General features: G+C 42.0%; 1 protein-coding gene across 12 annotated transcripts in view; it reads left to right on the top strand.

Moving 5' to 3' along the window:
• The window catches only part of ASPH (aspartate beta-hydroxylase), a 213,776-nt gene that overhangs the window by 138,398 nt on the left and 54,224 nt on the right, over positions 1-21,154 (top strand). For all 12 annotated transcript variants that reach the window (XM_078072343.1, XM_036082466.2, XM_078072349.1 and 9 more), the window contains 4 exons: positions 3,091-3,176; positions 9,710-9,796; positions 15,892-16,042; positions 18,543-18,679. In XM_078072343.1, the coding sequence (XP_077928469.1) occupies positions 3,091-3,176; positions 9,710-9,796; positions 15,892-16,042; positions 18,543-18,679 (461 nt within the window). The remainder of the gene's footprint in view (positions 1-3,090; positions 3,177-9,709; positions 9,797-15,891; positions 16,043-18,542; positions 18,680-21,154) is intronic.

Raw genomic sequence — 21,154 nt, forward strand, 5'->3', positions numbered from 1 at the left:
ACTTTATAAAACGGGAGACAGATTTGGGAAAACCAGTGATGCTAGCAGTAACATCCCGTAGTCAGGTGCATGCCAGGCTTTCTTGGTCCTGCTGGCATTCTGCTGACAGACACTTCTGCAAAACCGAAATGAGCAATCGAGAGACATAAGTCAGTGCTGAGATGACAAGACACTAACTCACCATCATGCAGTCACATCTCAGTCAAACATCAATTTGTTTTCCATATCCTCAGCATATATGCTAACGCATAATGACATGCAGCTGAAAACACCCATTATTCACTATTTTATCAGTCTCTGCTTTAGCCATTTATATTTTTTCACAATAGGGGTCCTGAGGGCTCAGGCAGGGGGAAAGAGAAAGGTGGAATAAACAAATAAAAGAGCATAACAACTTTTAAAAATGCACAAGGGGTGAAAAAAAGGAAAGGTGATCAGAGTGTCAGCTTTCTTGCTGATGACAGCTGAATTGAAGGATGGGGCATAGATGAGCAGGAATAATGGGTTGATTAATAATGAACCCCAGAATTAGACTTAACTGCCCACTCCAGGCAGCTTGGAACAGCCCTAGTTCCCCCATGTGGGGGCCTCCCTGTAAGATTGTGGTCAGCTCAGCATACTACGTGTGCTCTTGGGAGGAAGAGAAAAGGTGGGACGGAACCACACAAGCTTGTCATATCCTCCAACCCAGTGAGCAGATAAGTCACACCACCACCCCTATGGGGAGAGACAAGAGGCCAAGAGTTTTTAGGGAATGTCCCTCCCTTTGGAAACCATTTGAGTGGGAAATAAGTGTGTATCATCCTGTGTGGATGAGAGAGGGGAGGTATCAAGGGACTGACCCTTTTGGAAGCCCAGTGACATGCCTGTGAAGCTAAATTCACTATGTCTGGGAGGTTGAGAGAATAAAAGGAGGTATAGGTAAAGCACCCAGCCCGGGGACTGGCATAGAGCGAATGCTCAAAAAATAGTTGTGATTCCGTTCAGTCTTTGTTTGGACAAATCCACATGCTCCTTCTTTGCCCTGTTTTGTTTGCCATCTCTAACCAGGTTTGTAATTTGGACAACCAGATGGATATAATGTCATCCTCTGGAAGAGAACAGATATGAGAAATATTAGAGTGGTGAGCAGTAGTGCATTTGATTTCTTATCTACTGAGCGTGAGGCATCTGCATCATAAATCATAGGCACACGGATTTATGATTTTTGTAAAGCAAAAGAACATTAACCTGTTAATTTGTAGCTCCATTTGGAAACTAAACTGTTAAAGAAAGCCCTGTACAGGGCTAAAGACTGACCCTGGAGAGCACCACATCCTGGGGAGCAGCGGAGGGCAGGACCCACAGATGAGCCACGGAGGAAATGAAGAGGCCAGAGAATAAGGAGGAAAACTAGGAAAGTGGGCAACACAGAAGTCAAGGAGAGCATTCATTTCAGGAAGGAGGGAGGAGTCAACTGTGCCCGATGCTGCAGAGGAGGCAGGTAGGATAGGGAGGAAAAGGAAGAAACGGGCCTGCAGAGAAGGCAGTAAACATCCTTCATTGTCAGTTACGGAGCACGTAACGTATGGCGCACTGTGCTACCTGCTCATGTGCAATATCGACCTAATTCTCAAAAACACTACCCCCGTTTTTACAGATGAGGGAAGTAGGAGTCAGAAAAGTTTAGTAGCAGCTTGGCTTAGGTCACAAAACTTAGAAGTCACAGAGCTGGGATGCAGACCCCTGTCATCTGACTCTTAACCACTCAGCTGCCCTCTCTTCCAGAAGACTTGCTTTTGCCCTGTGTTGGGTGAGGAAGCCAGAACACCGTGAGCTGAGGGGGAGCCAGGAGTGAGGGAAGGGTAAGAGAGGATGGCAGTTAGAGGAGGGTAGGCTGAGGTTTGTCTTGCTTTAGGACGGCAAAGACCTCAGCATTATTAGATGAAAATAGATGCCCAGAATAAAGCCAGGGAGTGAGGAGACACGCAGGATGTGTGTTGTGTGTAGGGGTGGGACCTTAGGAAGGAGAGCCCCTTCTTCTGTGTGACAGGAGAGAGCAGAAGCAATTTGATGGATAGGTTCAGTGTCAGAATATTGATGAAGAACATCTCTTCTGATTGTTCTCATTCTTTCTCTCTCTCTCTCTCCCACTCCATCCCTTGTCCCACCACCAGCCCCCTCCTCTATCTGGAACATCCCACTTACCCTTTCATGTCCCGCTCTTGTCACTCTCCTGAGCCCTCAGACAGGATGGTTTGCACTAAGCTTCCAGGGAGTACACGGCATCCATCCACCCCATGGGCACTGCTAGGTGGGCCCAGCAGGACCCACCCCCCCACCCCCCACTGCTGGATGTGACTTCATGCTAAGTGAGCATGAATCAGTTGAGTTTGCACCTAAGACATGGTGCCCCTCTGTAGGAGCTTAGGGTTTGGAAAAGGACTAAGTTACACAAATGATTATAATATAAGTCCTATGGGAGAAGGACCATGAAAGAGAGATATGCAGAGTGCTGTGGACTTCAGTCCAGAGGGGGAATGCAGTGAGGGAGGCAGAAGGGTTTTGAGCTAGTTGTTGAAGGATGAGCATATTTATAACTGACAAAGATAAGGAATAGGCCATTTTACTTAGAGAAAGTAGCATCAGAAATGGCATAGAGCTTATTTGGGGAACACAGGATGGTCGTGTTTGGCTGAAGGAGGAAATATAGCTGGAGTGGTAAGTCCATGACGCAACAGGAGGACCTTGAGTGCTAGACTATGAAATTCTGTTCTTTTCAGCAGTCTTTCGGTCGCCAAGAAGTCGATCCTAAGAATTTATAAATCACACCTACCCTTTTCCTTCCAGAAACTAGGCCAGTATCCCCGTGAGTTTCAGGATACCAGTACCCACCCAGGTTCCCAGGAACACCCTTGAGCATATAAGTAAAGGCTGTGTTATCTCACTTGGACAGCTGCTGCCTGTGTCCTGGGGATGGGGGTGGGAAGAGGAGAGCTGGGGGTGGGCTTGCTCCTGCAGTGAGAGTTTTCTCATTACTTATACATCACTATTCTTAAGATCTATTTCTAGACAAAGAAATACAAAATAAAAACCTCTTTTTTCTTTCAGTTAAGAAAAAGAAGCCTAAACTATTAAATAAATTTGATAAGACTATTAAAGCTGAACTTGATGCTGCAGAAAAACTTCGTAAAAGGGTATGTTGATGTTTTTGTTTGGCGCAGAAACGTGCAATGGGTTAGTTGTTCAATAAATTCAGGTATTACTCTTGAATTGTTGTTACAAAATAATAATAATAAGAGAAGCAGCCCTTGAATAGAGTGGATTTTTCCCCAATCACATCAGCATTCCATGTGAAATGAATCAAGTAAAAGGGAAAAATTGCACCTGTGTGGCCCAAATAGAAGTAGAAGTAACATTTAGGCCGGCCGACTTGGGGTCAGCTTACCACCACCACCCGCCAGGTGTGGGGCTTTGGACAAAACACTTGGCCATTCTGAGCCTCAGTTTCCTTGTTTAAAAACTGAGAATAGTAAGTAATCTTCCTACTTGGTTTTTGTGAAGATCAGATGAGATTTTTTTTTTTTAAAGCATCAACTATGTCAAATGCCATATAGGTGAATGTTTTTAACTGTATAGCACCTCAACGCAATAAAAGAAAAAATAAGTTAGTCCAGGACTCTTAGGATAGTTCCCGTTAGGTGAAATGACATTGGGTTTAACATTCTTCTCACTAGGTATTAATTTCAGGCACCTGCAGTTTTCAGGGTGACTATTGTATGGTTTGTGTTGTTATCAGTTAATCTGAAATATGACTTGCATGTGTTTCTAGATAGTGCAGTTAAAAAAAATAACTTGATACTAGATTGAAGTTCTTGTTCTCTGACTCAGTCATACTCATCATCTAATCATCAGGTCAGACATTTATAATAATGCATTTAATAACACCTTCACTAACATCTGCTTGTTTGTGACAGAAATTTCTCTTTCTCTACTCTGTATTTGAATTAGACTTGGTGTCATGATCGTTAGTTTTCCTGTAATATGCTTTTTTATTACTTGGCTGCAAAGAAGGGACGGGGGGATTGTAAGCAAATAAGCAACAACAAAAAGACACAGGTTAGGAACTGAGGTAGGACAAGAATATGCTTCCCACATGTTTATTGGAAACGTACCAGGAAGCATGGAGACTTCTGTCAGTAGCGTTAGGCAAGGTTCCCAGGCCAAGATTGGCTTACCGTCTTCAGCAGCCAATAAAAATGGAGTAACTCCAAAGACTATTGCAGCAGAGTTGTTCACTGTCCCTAAATTTAATCACTGGAAGGATTTCTGAGTCTATCTTGTTTAACTTCACAAAATGAAGCCACCTACTATTTGTGGGAAATTTGCATTTCTTAATGGAAGTGCAAATTTCCCACAAATAGTAGATTTTTTCTTCTTTTTCTATCCCCTTGTTTGGCATCCTCCACTTTCTCTTTACTAAATGCCATATATGAAAGTGTGGGATGCATATTTCACAGGTAACTTTGGGGATAAAGGACGAATGAACAGCTTTAGAGGAGGATTGTTATATAATTTTAATGAATGGGAAAGAAGGGCTCAGTTGTCAAGGGGAAGATAAGTCAATGGGACATAAAAGTGCTGGAACAGTTCATGGGGTATTCTCTGGTTCTTGCTTATCTGGAGAAATGATGAGGCATTCCTCCAGGAGCACCCCGAATCTCTAACAGAGTAAATAAGGGAGAAAGGAGTAGCTATAATTCTTGCTTCTGAAATAGCAGGGCACCATATTTATTATTGACTGAATTATCAGCATAAGTTTTTTTAAGGTTATTTTTATGGCTGATACTTTCATATGATGCAACCGGTCACCTTGGAAGAGCCGAGGCCCATACTGAGGTATGCCCTGGGGCGGGGGAGGGGTGTCCAGTTTCAGTTCATGCCTAGCTTTAAGGACTACGCTACATGAAAGTACGAGGTCACTTTTTTATTTTTCCATCAAAAATGTACAGATCAGACCCTAGTTCAATCATGTGTTTTTCAAGAGTCATCTGTCTTGCTTAACACTCTCCTTTACCCCTAGACAAAAGGATTTGGGATGATATACTGAAATATTCCTTTATGTGCTAGAGTCATTTATTATTATTGTATTTTAAGTGAGAAAAGAAAGGGAGAAGGGAACATGTAATAAAGCCAGAGTAAGGTCAACACATGAAGGTTTGCATCACAGGCTCTGAAAGGAGCTTGGGATGAAGGGACACGCTGTAGGCAGAACACAAAGGGAGTAGCATCATGAGATAAGATTAATAGTGTTCATCAAAGGAGCTGCTCTCCACCAAGTCCAGAGAGAAGCGTTCTGCTGTGGGTCTTCATAAAGGGTACGCTGATGGATGGCACAGCTTCCTCCCTCTCATCACACCAGTGGATTCTGCAGTACATCTGTGGGGGCGTGTCTTAACGTCCATCAGCATGGCCCACTGGCCTCACGCCAAAACAGTGGGGCCCAAGTACGTGTCTCTCCAATGAGCTGTCTTAGTCCTTGCATAAAATGTAAGCTCTGTCGAAAGAGATGATTTTTAGGCAATTCTTCACAAGCTTTGTCTCTTTCCTTTAAGTTTTTCAATTAAGCAATAAACATCATAGCGTTCAGAGCTGTATTCTCTAGTAAGATTCTAGGGAGGGGAAATTCTTCCAGAATAAAAGCAAACACATTTACTTTGCCAGCCTGCTGAGGTGAGAGCCGGGCTGACAGTCCCTTAGTAAGGCAACACAGCCTCTGTCGTAAGGGGATTGGAAGGATGCCTTGGTCAAGCCAAAATATTCCGTTATTTTTCTAATCTTGATGGCCAACTAAGGGAGTATCCAGAAGGAACAAAATGCTTAAGCAGATTTGTGACAAATATTGTTATTCCTATGTTTTAAATCGTAATGGTACATTTAGCATGATTTTCACAAAAATAGCCTCAACATTTGCAATTTAAGTTGCAGAAGGCATGGGTAAGCTAAAAATGGTCCCTCCCCAAAAATATCCATGTCCTAATCCCTGGAACCTGTAAGCATTACTGTATTTAGAGAAAGGGTCTCTGCAGATATGATAAGTTACAGATCTTGAAATGGGGAGATTATTCTGGTTTATCCAGTTGGGCCCTAAATGCAATCACATGTTTCTTTATAAGAGAGAGGCAGAGGGAAATTGGAGACAAAATAGGAGAAGGCACACAGAAGGGAGAAGGCAATGTGAAGACAGAAGTAGAGATTGGAGCAGTGCATCCACGATCAAGAAATGCTGTCAAGGAGGCAAGGAACAGACTCTCCCCCAGAGCCTCTGGAGGAAGCATGGCTCTGCGAACATCTCGATTTCAGCCCAGGAAACTGATCTGAGACTTCTATTCTCTGGAATAAATTTCTGTCGTTGGAGCCATCAAATTTCTGGTAATTTGTGACAACAGCCATAGAACACTAATCCAGATTTTGGTGCTGGGCAGTGGAGTCCTACTATAGCCAATACTTAAAAATATGGAAGTGGCTTTGGGCTTGGGTAAGGAGGAGAGGCTGAAAGAATTTCGAGACGCATGAGAGCGAAAGCCTGGATTGTCTTAAGCAGACTGTTGGTAGAAATGTGGATGTGAAAGCTGCCCTTGGAGAGGGCTCAGAGGAGGTGAGGAGCACTGTAGAGCAAGCTTTATCGATAATCTTCTAGAATATACCTATCATTACAAGCAGAATGTCGATAGGCACTTCTGGCAAGAGCCAGAAGGAAATGAGGAACAGGTCATCGTAACTGGAGGAAAGGCAGTCCCCGTTACAGAGTGGCAGGAAACTTAACTGAATTGTATCTTATGGGCCTGCCGCAAAGCAGAACTTATAAGCAAGCAATGAACTTGGATGTTTAGCTGAGGAGATTTCCAAGCCATGTGTCGAGGATGAGGCCTGGTTTCTTTTTTGCTGCTTCTAGTAAAATATGAGAAGAAAGTGATAATTAAGGAAGGATTTGTTAAAGGAAAAAAAAGAGCCAGAACATGATAATTTGGGGAGATTTCTTGGTCTATACAGATTGCAGAAGGTGCTACAATTCGGAAGTTCATTGTTGGGAAAGTGTACTCCGCAGAGAAGGCCGAGGGCGTGCTGGACATCCTTTTCCTGAAGAGAGTAGATGTGTGACTCTTGGATCTACCCAACCGTCCAGCAGAAATCAGGAATAGAGATGGGATTATCCTGGAAGGGTCTGTGGGTGTGACTCTTGTCAAATGGTGTGAATCCCTGTGACTAGCACAAGAAACCCACAAGGCTTTTGAGAATATTATACCAGGAGAAGCATTGCCACCGGAAAGAGACACAGGACAAACTGGAAGAAGATACCAGATTACCAAAATCCTACAGGCAGGAAACAGGCAGATAAAACGAATCATGCTTTCAGTAGAAAGGAAAGATAACTCCAAGGGCAGAGTCTTGGACCCAGAGGCCAGAGACAAGGACTTGGTAGCCAGAGCCAAGAACCCAGAGGGCAGAGCCTCAAGCCACAGACTTTGAAACCTAAGGATTCACCTGCCCGCATTTTGAAATGTAAGCTCTGTCGAAAGAGATGATTTTTAGGCATGGAATCAGTGATTCTCTTCATTTTCTTCTAATAAGAAGAAAAAGGGAAGTTAGAAGAAAGTGACACAGAAAAAGATATGTAACATTGAATTCTTCATCCCTTAAAAGTGGGTGGGGGGAGGGATGAATAGATAAAAAAAGAGGGTTTTTAGGGCAGTGAAACCAGTCTGCATGATGCTATAATGGTGGATACAGTCAGTATACATTTGTCCAAACCCATAGAATATACAACAGCCAGAGTGAACCCGAAGGTAAACTATGGACTTTGGGTAACTTTGATGTGTCAGTGTAAATTTGTTAGTTGTAACAAATGTACCACTGTGGTGCAGAATGCTAATCATGGGGGAGGTTGTGTGTGTTGGGGACACGGTGGGTAGATGAAAAATCTATACTTTCTCTCGATTTTGCCACGAACCTAAAATTGCTTGCTCTTAAAAAATAAAATCTTTAAAGAAATTAATATCATGAGAGGAAACTGTATTTTAAATAGCGATACAATCATTTCTGACAGTACATGTAATGTAGAGTATGTGTTCCTGGCTTGATTTATCTCTACAACCGAGTCCTCGTTGTCTGCATTAACCTGCCTGCCGATCAGGTAAAAGGCTCTCATGGGATGGGCCCCATTATCTTGTGTTGCACACACATTCCCCACACACCACATGCTCTGTGCGGTGTCTGCCCACGCTTTATCTGTGTTACCAGATGTAACTGTAACAGCAGCCCCGCAAGGTAGTTAAGTATCCTCATCCCCATTTTACAGATGAGGCACCCGAGGCAGAGTCATCAGTAACTGGCCATAAGTCCCACACCTCTCAAGTGTTGGTCTGGCTCTGGAGCCGGACTTGTAGACACTCCACTATGCATATGTTTTCCACCAACCCCTCAGCACCACTTTCAGGCAAGTGAGAGGAAAAGAAAACCTCCTTCTTCAATGAGATCTTCCGAATGAGATGATTTTACGTAACTTTAATAGGGATGTTGCCTGACCTTTGACTATTTGATCAAGTCTTTCAGAAGTAGTTGTCAGTAACAGCCGGGTAGTCCTGTACAGTTGGCTTTGCAGAGCCACATTGGTGAGGCAGACTTTGTCATGTGAAAACTCACTCAGTGAACGTCAAAAAGCATAAAAACCACAGCGAGCTTCCATTTATATGAGGAATGAATGGATTTACCAATTTAGAGGGAGCTGAAGTGTCTGTGAAAGTTCACCTCAGAAAATCTGTCTCTCTCCCATGGTTCCCAGTATCCTTGACCCGCGGCCATCCATTGGAAACCAGGGGACATTTGTTTCACCCTGTGGAATGGCCACAGATGGAGTGTCATGGGGAGCGGGTTCCTCACCCCCTGCCAAAACCCTCACCAAATTGACCTGTTCCACATCCTCTGTTTCTTTTCATGTCGTGGTGGTCAGGGACCTAGCGGAGGTGCTTGGACTATCTTCTTCAGGGTCCACATGAGCTTTGGGAGGGGTCACATGACACAAAGTCATGAGTTTCCCCCATCAACCAGACAAGCCAAATCAATCCAGGTGTTCAGTGGGTGACAGGTACCACGAGCCAGTGGCCTTGTGACTCCTGCGAGTTTATTCCCCACCCCAACAGGTGCTTTAGACTTCTCCTTGCAGACCCCAAGACATTCCGGCTGCCAGCAATATTTTTCCCGAACTTAAAAACCTAAATATTTTCTTTAAGAATATAGTCAATAATATTGTAATAGTGTCTATGGTGACCGACGGTAGCTACACTTGTGATGAGGATAGCATCATGGATAGACTTGTCTAATCACTATGTTGCATATCTGAAACTAATGTGACATTGTGTGTCAACTGTACTTCAATGAAAGAAAATTAAAATATAATGCATGTAGGAACTGTGCGTATAGAGGGAAAATGCGGTTTCTTTAACAAAGAGAGTACATCATTTGTCAGGTTTCTGTTATTAAAAAAAAAATCTTCATTTTTACTTTTATGTTTTCAGAACTTAATTTTTAAAAATCTTAGATAAAACTGTCTTTAGACTCAGAATGGAATCCAGGAAATTTTGACAATTACTTGGTGACTATTAAAAAACCATACTGAATAACAGTATGCATCTGAAGTTACTGCATTTATGTAACTGCCTCTTCCTAACAGGGAAAAATTGAGGAAGCATTGAGTGCATTCCAAGAACTAGTTCGCAAATACCCGCAGAGTCCACGGGCGAGATACGGAAAGGCACAGGTATTCAAAACCCCTCCTATGTAGAAAATGTTTTCGATGTCCTTGTGTTCTGTGTGATTGGATTTTTCACTGCCCACTATTTGCATTTCTCTTTGCCCTTCTAACTTATATACAGAGTCCATTTCTCATGCATATGTGTAAACTCAAGCAAGAAATACCGTTTTAAATAAGACAATTAACTATTGTTATTGCGTACTGGTGAATTCAGTAATGTTTTCCTGCTCTCGCTCCATCTGGCTTCTCTCTGGGTTTGAAAAGAAAAGAAAGAAGAACGCTTTTGTCCTTGATCTCCCATCACTGTCATGCCCCATACGGCCAAGTTTTCACTGTAGGCTCCTCCAAGCTGTAAGAACCTCAGTTTGGCAGCTAGAGACTGCAAGTATGCTTAGGAAAGACTTGAAAATATAAAGTGGAATTATGTTACCAGCTACCTTCTCACTATCTCCACTCCCTCATCTCCTTTCTTCCCTGACTTTCCCCATCTTCCAGCTCCTCATTTTGTGAAGCTTTTCCACATTCATCTGTGGTTGCATAAAGCCACCATGTGCCATGTGCCCTGGGATTATCATCATGAACCCTCTAGAGGTCTCTGTCCTCATGGATCTTATGTTCCAGTGGGGGGTATTTTGAAAAGTTACTTAATCAAAAATTGCTTAGAGAAAGCCCACTCTGTGCCAGGCCCTGTTCTAGACGCTGCAGATGCAGCCATCAGCAAAACATACGGAGTCGTTGTAGTGACGAAGGCAGTGCAGGAGAGAAAACAAGTGAAATATATGTGCTTGTTAGTGAGAAGTGCTGAGGAGAACCTAAAAAAGCAGAGTACTGCCATAGGATGTGTGAGGGAGTTGATATGTTCGATAGGGTGTCAGGGAGAGGTCTACCGAGGAGGTGACATTTGAGCAAGGCCCTGAATAAATATATATAGCAATATATATTTAAGGATATTATAAAGTGTTAAACATAAATATATTAGATCACCTTATGTAATATATATCATAAAGAAAAGAAGAGCATACCCATTAAGATTTTTCTGGCTGCGAGTGATGTGAGTTGAGGGTGACAGGGCAGAGAGCACTGTAGATACGTTGACCAGAAAAGGCCTCTCTACTGAGGTGTGACGCGTGGCTGAAATGTGACAAGGGAGCTGAAGGAGCTGTGCAGGCAGAGGGAACAGCGAGGGCAAAGGCCGTGATACAGGGAAGTCATGTTGGCATAAGAAGCTCAAGAACAGAAAGAAGGGCGTGCTGAGGGAGGGCAAAGTGGGACAAGTGAGGCCAGGGCCTCACAGATGATATTCTCCATGCCCTGGGAAGCGTTGGAGGGTTTATGCATGGACTTGGCCATCTTGTTTTTTCATAAAGATTGTTTTGGTTCCTGGGTGGGGAATAGATTAAGGAGGCAGAAGTAGAAGCAAGAAGCAGAGGGGACTATTACAAGTATGCTCAAGGCGCGGTAGCATGGACTGTGGCCATAGCTGAGGAGATGGGGAAATGGTGGGGAGGGCTTCATGTTGGCTTAGGTGTAAGGGTCAGGGGAAGACAGGACTGGAGTCCTGGGTTTTGGGTTTGGCCAAATGAGGACAGAGAGAAAGAGATGGTTCCTGACAGAGAAAAACTGGTAGAGGAACAGGTTTGGGGAGGTGTGAAGTCAAGAATTCGCTTTTCGTCCCGTAAAGTTTGTGATGCCTCTTGGACATTCAAGTGGCCATGTCAAGGAGACATTGAATTTATGAAGTCTGGAATTCAGGATAAAAGCCAGGCCTGATACACAATGTGATTGGCAATGAAGCTCCCACAGTCCGGCCTGGTGGGATGAGATTCTCAACCCCACTGGGAGATGATAGGTGCAGAGCTACAAAAAATTTCCAGACCCAGGAGAACCTGACAACTCCCCTTTGCCTGGGGTCAGTTCTGTGACTCCTATACTGCACTCACACAGGAACTGTCATATCTGTGGATAAAACAAGCATGCTTTGCTCTGAACTAAAGGTGGCAACCACTTGTTCCAGATGCTCAGATTCTTCTTATCTCTCTATTGAAAACTTATTAAATTTTACTAATTACATTTTAATAAATTAAGGTTGTGAAAAATTAACGCAAATAAATTCCTCCTATCCATGGAACAGACCAGGATACTAGGGGTAGCAGAGAGCAATTATATCATTTTTGTAAATGAGTTTGGTCAATAATCCTCCAAAATTGCTAAATTGTGTTGCTCTAAAGCAAGAGAGTATGTGTTTCTTATCAAAAGATCATGCCTGTTCAAATAAGTGGTAAGTTTCCTTACTAGTATTGGCAGTCATTTGATTAAGAAAACATATTAACTAGGAAGAATAAAGATTGATGCAAATGTTAATTATGGCAAAAATTCTTTGTGCTTTAGAATTTTTCTTTGTATGTGATAGTAATTGTGGGTGCCAAAATCCAAATAAATGTACTTTCACACATGGTGATTGCTGGATTTATATCTTTATTTCACTGTAGGAATTTGAGAGATAGGCCTCAGGCAATATTTTTTATCTCTGAACTATTATGCTACAAGGTGTTGTTGATATTAATGTGGCATAAAGCAAAATTTAGGCATGGTAAATTAAATTTTAATAGAGTAATTTAAAAGAAATTTTAAATGCATAGAAGTTTTAAAAATCAGAGTTCAAAAGAAGCTGGATTTTATAGGGAGGAATAAATGATAACTTTTTCATCCTTTGTTTGCAAATTACACAATTACGCTGGAATATCCCAACAAATTTTTTTTTTAATACCCCAGCAAATTTATAAAATTCAGCAACATTAAGTTAAATACGAACTACAGTTTCTGAAGCAGCACTGACATTGTCTGATTCCTGGGATCACCGTGAAAATCAATTTTGACCAAGTTCTCTGAACATCAGATACAACATCTTAAATTATAAACTCAATTCACTTTATTATCTTACACAAACCATTAATGCCTCTGAGGCAGAAAATGACACATCTCCTAGGAAGTTTGGATGGTTGAATTAGTTCAAGTCAACAAAAGGCTTTGTGGTGTTAACATCCTGGAACAAATGTTCAATTTCTGCCCAAATCACTTTATGTACGGATGCTAAACTGATAACAATAAATCTGTACGACTTTGATATTCAAAGCCAAGTCTATTACTTTCATTCAAAAAATTTAAGATGGAGATGTCATTTTAATACTGAGATTTTCCCAATTCTGGAAGTTGTAAAATGTTTTTACTTCATTAAAATGAAAAAATTTGAGATGGGTGGAGGGGAGGAAACAAGGTATATAAATTGTATCATCTTCCTGTCTTTTCAGATTGAGTTTAGTCTGATATTTATTCCAATTTCTGTAAAGAAGGATTACCTTGGTATTCATTTGTCCTTGCACTAACCTTGAGGAGACCCTCCAGCTCCAGGACTCCATCATTCTCAGAAGTCATCTATGAATGATCATGTTTTAGGGAGTTAACTCACCATAGCCAAACTCACAAGAAACTGATGCCTAAACAGAAAAGCCGGCATATGAATATACCGACGGCCAGAGGGGCAGGATGACCAGTGTGGGTCATTGACATTGGACTTTCTCTCCTGGCAGATAAGTCTATAATGTAGACAGACCATTTACAGATATGAACAGATAGTGGTATATTCTGAAGCTCTTTTCTATCAAGCAAGGGTGAACTGACCTTTTTTAATCTAGACATTTTTGTCCTATCACTTTTCCTTTATCATAAGCCTGTCCACTTCTCTCTTTCACCACTGTTTCCGTCCTAGCCCTCATCATCTCTTGGGAAACTTACCTAATCAGTACACATAAGAAGTTATTTCTTTGAAGTGTTATTTTCTGAAAAGCTCTCCACAGATATTATCAATTTGTGCAGATTCTTACTAGTTTTTGATTTGGGATTGGGAAGGAATGCATCGTTTTTTTACCATGCCCTCAAATTGTGGAGTTGTGCTTTACTTTGGTTCTATATATTGACTGCAGCACACACTTTATTTTAAAAAGGTAAACATGTTAAATAGGATATTCTGAGAAAAACATTTTATATGTGACTTTTTTTAGCCTCTAATTGGTATCATTTTTCCTCAAGTGGTAATCTTCAAATTGTAGTTTACGAAATCGGATGAGATTTTGCCTACCATTTTACACATTCGCCTCTTTATCACTCTAGTATTTCACTCCCCATTCTCATTCTCAGTCTCCAGTGAAGAATCTTGCTTATTTCACTAAGAAAATAAAAGTATCCAAAGAGAACTTCCACATGATCCCACTACAGCACTCCCAGCCTACCTCCACCTGCTCCCTATGCTCTGCCTTCCCGCCTGTTAGCATGGACGCACTGTTCTGGTCCCCTCTCCTCTCCTCTCTCACCTGCTGAAGGAGAGCATGCTGATTTTTGTGTCTCCTTCTGTATCATCACATTTTCCCTCTCTACTGACTCTTGCATTAGCTTAGAAGCATGCTGTAATATTTCCCATTGTTAACAAAAACAAAAAACCTCTCCCTGGTCTCCACATTCCCCTCCACCTACTGGCCCATTTCTCTGCTTCCCTTTGAGGGTTGTCTGCACCTCCCTCCCTCCTGGTTTCCTCTGATCCTGCTCCATTCTGTTATGGTCCCCAGTTGTCCTGTAGAAATGCTCTTACCGGGGCCATGAGAGGTGCCATATTGCCCAGTCCAGCATCATGACCAAGATGCTCAACCTGATGGCCCTTCCAACATGACTGATTACTCCCTCTTGATACCTTTTGTCCCTTAACCTCCAGAACACTTTTTTTGTTATTTTCTTCTTAACCTTTCTTTCTCGGTCCTTTTTGCGGGCCCTCCCCTGTCTTTCTGACTTCTTTCCTGAACCCCAGACGTATATATGTATTTTTCTATCCAGCATCTCCCCTTGGGTACCTAATAGGTGTTGGGTTTAATACATCCAAAATGGAACTCCTGATTCTGAATGCCGACAAACCCTGTCCTCCCATTCTCAGGGGATGGCAGTTCCATCTGGGAATCACTCAAGCCAAAACCCTTGAATTTATCCTTGACTTCTCTCCCTCCCTTTCTGTCGCATTTCAGCCCACCTGCAAATCTGTTGACTCTGACCTTCAAAATGTATCTACAATCTACCTACCTCCTACCACCTCATTCCTACCACCATAATCCAAACCATCCTCATCACTAGGTCTGGGTTCCTGCTAGAGCATCCTAACTGGCCTCTGTGCTTCTCCACCACCCCTTCGGTCTGTTCTCCATCCCACTACCAGCATGATCCTTTCCATGTACGTCAGATCATGTCAAAAACCCCTGGTGTCTTTCCATCTCACATGGAGGTAGTCTAATGGACTTGGCAATGGCTTACCACGTTCTTCATTACCTGACCACCACTCCTCCGCCAGTCCCCTCCTTGGCCCCCTCCTGCACCAACCTTTCCTCTCCCCCTTACTTCCCTGCCCAGGACCTCACTCTTGCTGTGTTCTCTGCATTGGAATGTTCTTCCCCCAGATAGCCTCATGCCTCACTCCCTCCCTTCTTTCAGGCCATCCCTGGTCGTCCTGCCTAAACTAACTCTTCCTACCACCCCTCTGCCGGCACTCCTAAAACTGCTTCGTTTTTTGTCCCCAGCGCTGTGGCCACCAGACACATAGTACTTGGATTTGTTTATTGTCTTTTTCTTCATAATGAAGCAGAAGGGGAAAAGGGCTTTATCTGTTTTGTTTACTTTGCCTGCCACATGGCTCTCGGATGAGAGTTGTTGAATGAATGAGTGAACACGCAAACTACTGAGAGACCAGGAAGTCCGGACTGGAGCCCTGTCTATGTAATATGAATGTGTAGCATGATACAGATCTCCATCAACCCAGCATAGATTAATTATTCTTGCTTTTATATTTTTTTCTCATCTGTAGCTTGGTAACTAACTTATCTTCATGTTATTGAGATAGCACGTTGAGTTGCTTTTCTCTGTTTGCTTTTTAATCTCTTAATAGAAAATGTTAATCTGTCTCAAATTGCTTTTCACGTGTGTCTAGAAATTAACTTTACATGCATTTTTGGGTGATTACAAATACAGCATGTCATGGGACATTTATCCATTGTGGGGACTTCTTCTAGTGTGAAGACGATCTGGCTGAAAAAAGAAGGAGCAACGAGGTGCTGCGTGGGGCCATCCAAACCTACCAGGAGGTGGCCAGCCTGCCCGATGTCCCCACAGACTTGCTGAAGCTGACCTTGAAGCGACGCTCAGACAGACAGCAATTTTTGGGTAAGACAGAATAAGACTTAGTTCGGCACCAAATGCCATGCTGTGTACTCTTAGGTGAGCTTAGTTACCTAGGAGGGAACTTGAGTTTCATAACTTATTTCAGGTAATTTACCCGAATGGGTTCTAGACAGAATTGGCGGTCCTAACCTTAATACTTACAAAGATGCAGACGGTATTTTACCACCTTTTCCTCACTAACCGCCCCCCCACTCCCAATTTTAAAGTTGAGGCAGATGGTATGCTGGGAGGTTGGATAATTTGCCTAAGGAATCACAGCTAATAAATGAGTAGGTCTGAAATAAAAAACTCTTCCTGTTACACCAAACTCTTTGCTCTCTTAACTATGAAGAACTGATTCATGGAGGTTGAAATTATCAGAACAGTTTTTATAAAAGATGGAATATTAGGAGTTCCAGGCATTAAAAATTTTGCCTGTAAAGTTTGACTCTAGACCAAGGAAAATGATAGGAAAAAAAAACTTATTAAAATCACTAAGTAAATTTGAGCAGCATAAAGCATCCTCTCTGACTGACCCAGGTGCCCATGAAAGGCAAGTAAGACTAGCCCTAACCTAATTTCATTATGACCAGGCTTCTGATTCCCTCCCACCTAACCTGTCATTAGGAAACCAGGCGGAAGAATCTAGGCCACGTGTAACCGCTCCGGTGGGTGCTAGCGGCTGGGTACGTTACCAAAACAGTTACTGATGCCACTAGGAGAGGCTCATATAAGTGATACCGAAGGCCAGCTAACCCTGTTACCAGTTTTCTGAGGGATAGGGTTAAGGGTAGTTGTGTCACTTTAGTAAATGACCAAAGTCTGGTAGGAGCAGAACCCAAGGGATGATTAGAAACTGGAAGAAAGGGTCCATTAGACTTCTATGCAAAAGGGCCAGTCCAGAAGAAGGAAAACAGACAGCACCCACACAAGATGGAAAAGACAGGGCTGGTGCTCAGGGGAAGCACTCGCCTTGGGCACAAAATTAGTATCACTGAGCTTTCCTCTTGCCTCAGGCTCCAATATGGCTTGGTTAAGCATTGTTTACTTATTCTGTCCTTCAAATTTTGATATTTTGTTCATTGTGGATTTTTTTACATTAATTTTGATTTTTAGGAAGAATGCATAAAAGTATCACGCCTCTGGGTGACTGAATTTTGGGCAGCCTCTTACACTTTGCATTGAGCACCTCACTTGCCTCACCTTATTCCTGGACCTGGGGGAAAGACTGCCTACAAATATATCTAACCCCCTTCCGCAACCATCCTTCAATACTTGAATATAGTCTTTTCCTCCAAATGAGAATGAGGCAAGTTCATGAGAGGAGGCTCTATGAGGAGGGGATTGTAGGGAGAAGATTTTATTGAAGGTGACAAGGTGGCGAAGTTTACTCCCAGTATAACAGGGTTGCATGATGCAGAGTAAAAGGTTCGGGGAGGGCAGCAGGCGAGATGTTTACCCGGGCCTTTGCAGTGGTTAACAGGGGAAGTGTAGGAGCAGAGGAAAAGTATGAACCTAAGTTGGACAGATAGTGGGGAAGGGAATGTAAGAAAAGTAGAGTCAGATTTGTGAGTGAGGGAATGAATCACCAAGCGAACCAATCCAAGATCAGCTAGTAATGGGGAGAAGGCCATGGGATAAGCTGGTGATGTTTTATGCCAAATAGTTTTATCTGTGATCAGGACACACCTGCATTAGCTTATTGGTAGTCCTCTCATACTCTTGGCTAATACTTAGTTTGTGGGCAACTGAGCCCTTTAGGGAATGAATTTTATCATGTATACTGGTCTTATTTTGCACATTTTCCCATATTCCATTTATTACCAACTGTGGTGAGGAGGAATGACAGCTGGCCCCAGAAATTTTAAATTTCCATCACATAGCCTTAAAAATCGACCAAGGCTGGGGTTTTCATGATTCCTGTTGTGCATAGCATCCTATCATCCACCAGAGGGTCCCATAATACCAGATGATGTCTTCTTGCTCCTCCACTAGGTCATTCATTACCTGGAGGTGAGGACACTTAATTAGAACCAGGGTTAGCAGTATACCCCAGTGCCTTTTCAAGTTTCACACAGGGAGCTACACCCAAAATCTGTTAGACTTTTTATTTGTTCTCTGTTCATAATCTTGAAGTTAATCGTAATAAGCCAAAGATAACCCAGTGAAACAATTTTTTTACAAGGAATTGATAAAACTTTTAGAGGGAATTTGACATAAGATAAATGTTGGTGAACTCAGAAAATAATTTGTCTTTAAAATGTTTATAATCAGTATTATATTCAGGATCTACTTATAGGAGTTATTGGTAATCTTTGTAGCTGCCTGATGAAATCCTAAGAAGCCATCAGTGTATAGAGTCAGATTTCAGCTGCTCTTTGGGCTCTATTGAATAGTTTCTCTTGTCTCTCGTGCTTTGTAGACTCAATACAAAGATGTACATGATCTGTTTTTATTTCTGTTGAGTTGTTGTTGTTGTTGTTTTCTCTTCCCACCAAATCAGGTCACATGAGAGGCTCCCTGATTACCCTGCAGAAATTAGTTCAACTATTTCCTGATGATATGTCTTTAAAGAACGACCTTGGAGTGGGGTACCTCTTGATAGGGGATAACAACAATGCTCAGAAGGTCTATGAAGAGGTAAGCAGATAGCAATCTCCTATTGACCACATCCAGTTGTTTTGAGCATGAAGTTTTAACGTCACTGGTAAATTGCATTTATAACGCCCAACCTCTCTCTTTCTTTACTTTAAATTAAGTTAAAGAGAAAGTTAGTATTCATATAGTTGACATACTCTAAATTTTGTCTTCATCTCCTGTTTTGCCTTAATCAGAAAATTTTAAAGTTTAGTTAGCACTTGGTACATCAAAACCTTCAACTTATTATTGTGATAGTTTTTTTATTTTATTTATTTATTTAAGATTTTATTTATTTATTTGACACAGAGAGAGACAGCGAGAGAGGGAACACAAGCAGGGGGAGAGGCAGAGGGAGAGGGAGATGCTGACTCCCTGCTGAGCAGGGAGCCTGACGTGGGGCTCAATCCCAGGACCCTGGGATCATGACCTGAGCCGAAGGCAGATGCTTAACGACTGAGCCACCCAGATGCCCCTGTGATAGTTTTTTTTAAAATAAATTTTAAAGATTTTATTTTTATTCATTTTAGAGAGAGAGAGAGAGAGCTCCTGTGTGCACACGTGCATGTGCAGGGAGGGGCAGAGGGGGACGGAGAAGGACAGCAGACTCCCCGCTGAACACAGAGCCCGATGTGGGGGCTCAATCTCAGGACCCTGAGATCATGACCTGCGCCGAAATGAAGAATCCACAATTAATATACTGAACCACCCAGGCGCCCCTATAATTGTGATAGTTTTAAAACTTTGTATTTATCAGTCCATAAACACCTTTTCTAAGAGTGTGTGCTTCATGATAGGAAATAGAACTCAGTTTTTCCATAAATGTAAAAACACATAACCTTTTCCCTTATTTTCACCGAAAGTCCAGTCTAGAGAGAGACTATGGAGCAGGGGCCCTTCAAGCATGTGGAGTAAATTACTCACCTTTTGGAGGGCAGTAACTCTTTGATCCTCTAGCAGGGATGCCTTTGAAAGGATTTCTACCTTATAATGGTTATTTTTAATAGATAACCTCCAAGTTACAAGTAACTATAAATCTAGAGGAAATTCATTTGGAATAGAATAAACAGGATACCTGATGAACTTCGAAGCTGGAGAAAATTAATGCCTCCATAAAAGAAAGGTGAACACATTTACCTGTTACGCTTTAATTTAGGTGTTTTGGTCAGTGGTTTTCAAGCTGGCGTATTTTACATCAAAATGCTACTACTCAGTGATAGCCCATATGATTCCTCTGGTTTAAAAGTGCTGTCAAGTGCAGTGAATTCATACTCCATCTAGGGACTGGGGCCACTCACAGAGGGGTGCTTTCCTGCTTTTATTGTTGTGGAGTCTTAATTGAAAATCATCAAATTTCAGAACAAGTTTCTCTTCATCCTTGTAATTTTTCTCTTTTCTGAGAGAAGAGAAAGAAGACTTTTGCTTTTTATAGCATGTCTAATATCTACATTAAGTAGATTGATCCTGCAGTGTTGAAAATGTGTGTCATTCACTAAAGTACCTGTTCCAGGTCATAAAAGAAGTCCAGGTGGGGCGATGTAGTTGCTAATGGCCAAAACCTAACACTTAGTGCCCTGTGTTGCAAAGTTGGTTTAAGGGAAATATCATGTATCTCACGATTCAGGATCATATGAATGTAAGAATTGGCCAACTGTATCATATATACCCATTATTCTGCCACTTCCAAAAGCCTCAAAGATGAAATTGTAGCCTCCCCTCCCTCTCTCCTGCTTTCCTTCCTTCCTTCCCTCCCTCCAAAAGCGTGATCAAGTGTTAACTGGATACCAAGCACATTTGAGATCAGGGCAGGATCTGAAAGCATACTAGGTTCTCCCACCCACTGTGGATTTGTCCTTCCTCAACTTTCAGAATGTTCCTTGAATATATTCACTGTTTTTACCTGATAATAGATCTCAGATATGTGAAACATTTTAATTCATTTGAAAAATAAAATTTATCTGTTGTCATTTATATGTTTGAAATCATCATCTCATCTGAATAAGCATAACAAGATGTGGAAAGTCTAAAAATAGGGCCATATTATACAATCGAGTGGGTTTCTTTTTAAAGAGCATTATTTGAAAATATGTGTGGGATTTGCCTTTTATTCCCTCTTCCCACTTCTAATAAGCTGTATCTAAGGCATTCTTTGTCATTAACTGAAGTTTATCCTGATATGTTAATGTCTCAAAGATCATTTTCAGAAAACAATTGACTGTAATTTTATACTTTTCTTCATGTTGATTTTTACCTTTGATAAATTATAAAAATCACTGGGGGTGCCTGGGGGGCTCAGTTGGTTAAGTGTCTGACTCTCGATTTCAGCTCAGGTCATGATGTCAGGTCCTGAGATTGAGCCCCGTGTCAGGCATCTCACTCAGTGGGGAGTCTGCTGGAGATTCTCTCTCTCCCTCTCCCTCTGTCCCTCCTTGGGCTCTCTCACTCTCTGTCTCACTCTCTCTCTCTAAAAGAAATAAA

This window comes from Halichoerus grypus, chromosome 5 (assembly GCF_964656455.1).
Source record: "Halichoerus grypus chromosome 5, mHalGry1.hap1.1, whole genome shotgun sequence".
In the NCBI taxonomy this organism is placed as follows: Eukaryota; Metazoa; Chordata; class Mammalia; order Carnivora; family Phocidae; genus Halichoerus; species Halichoerus grypus.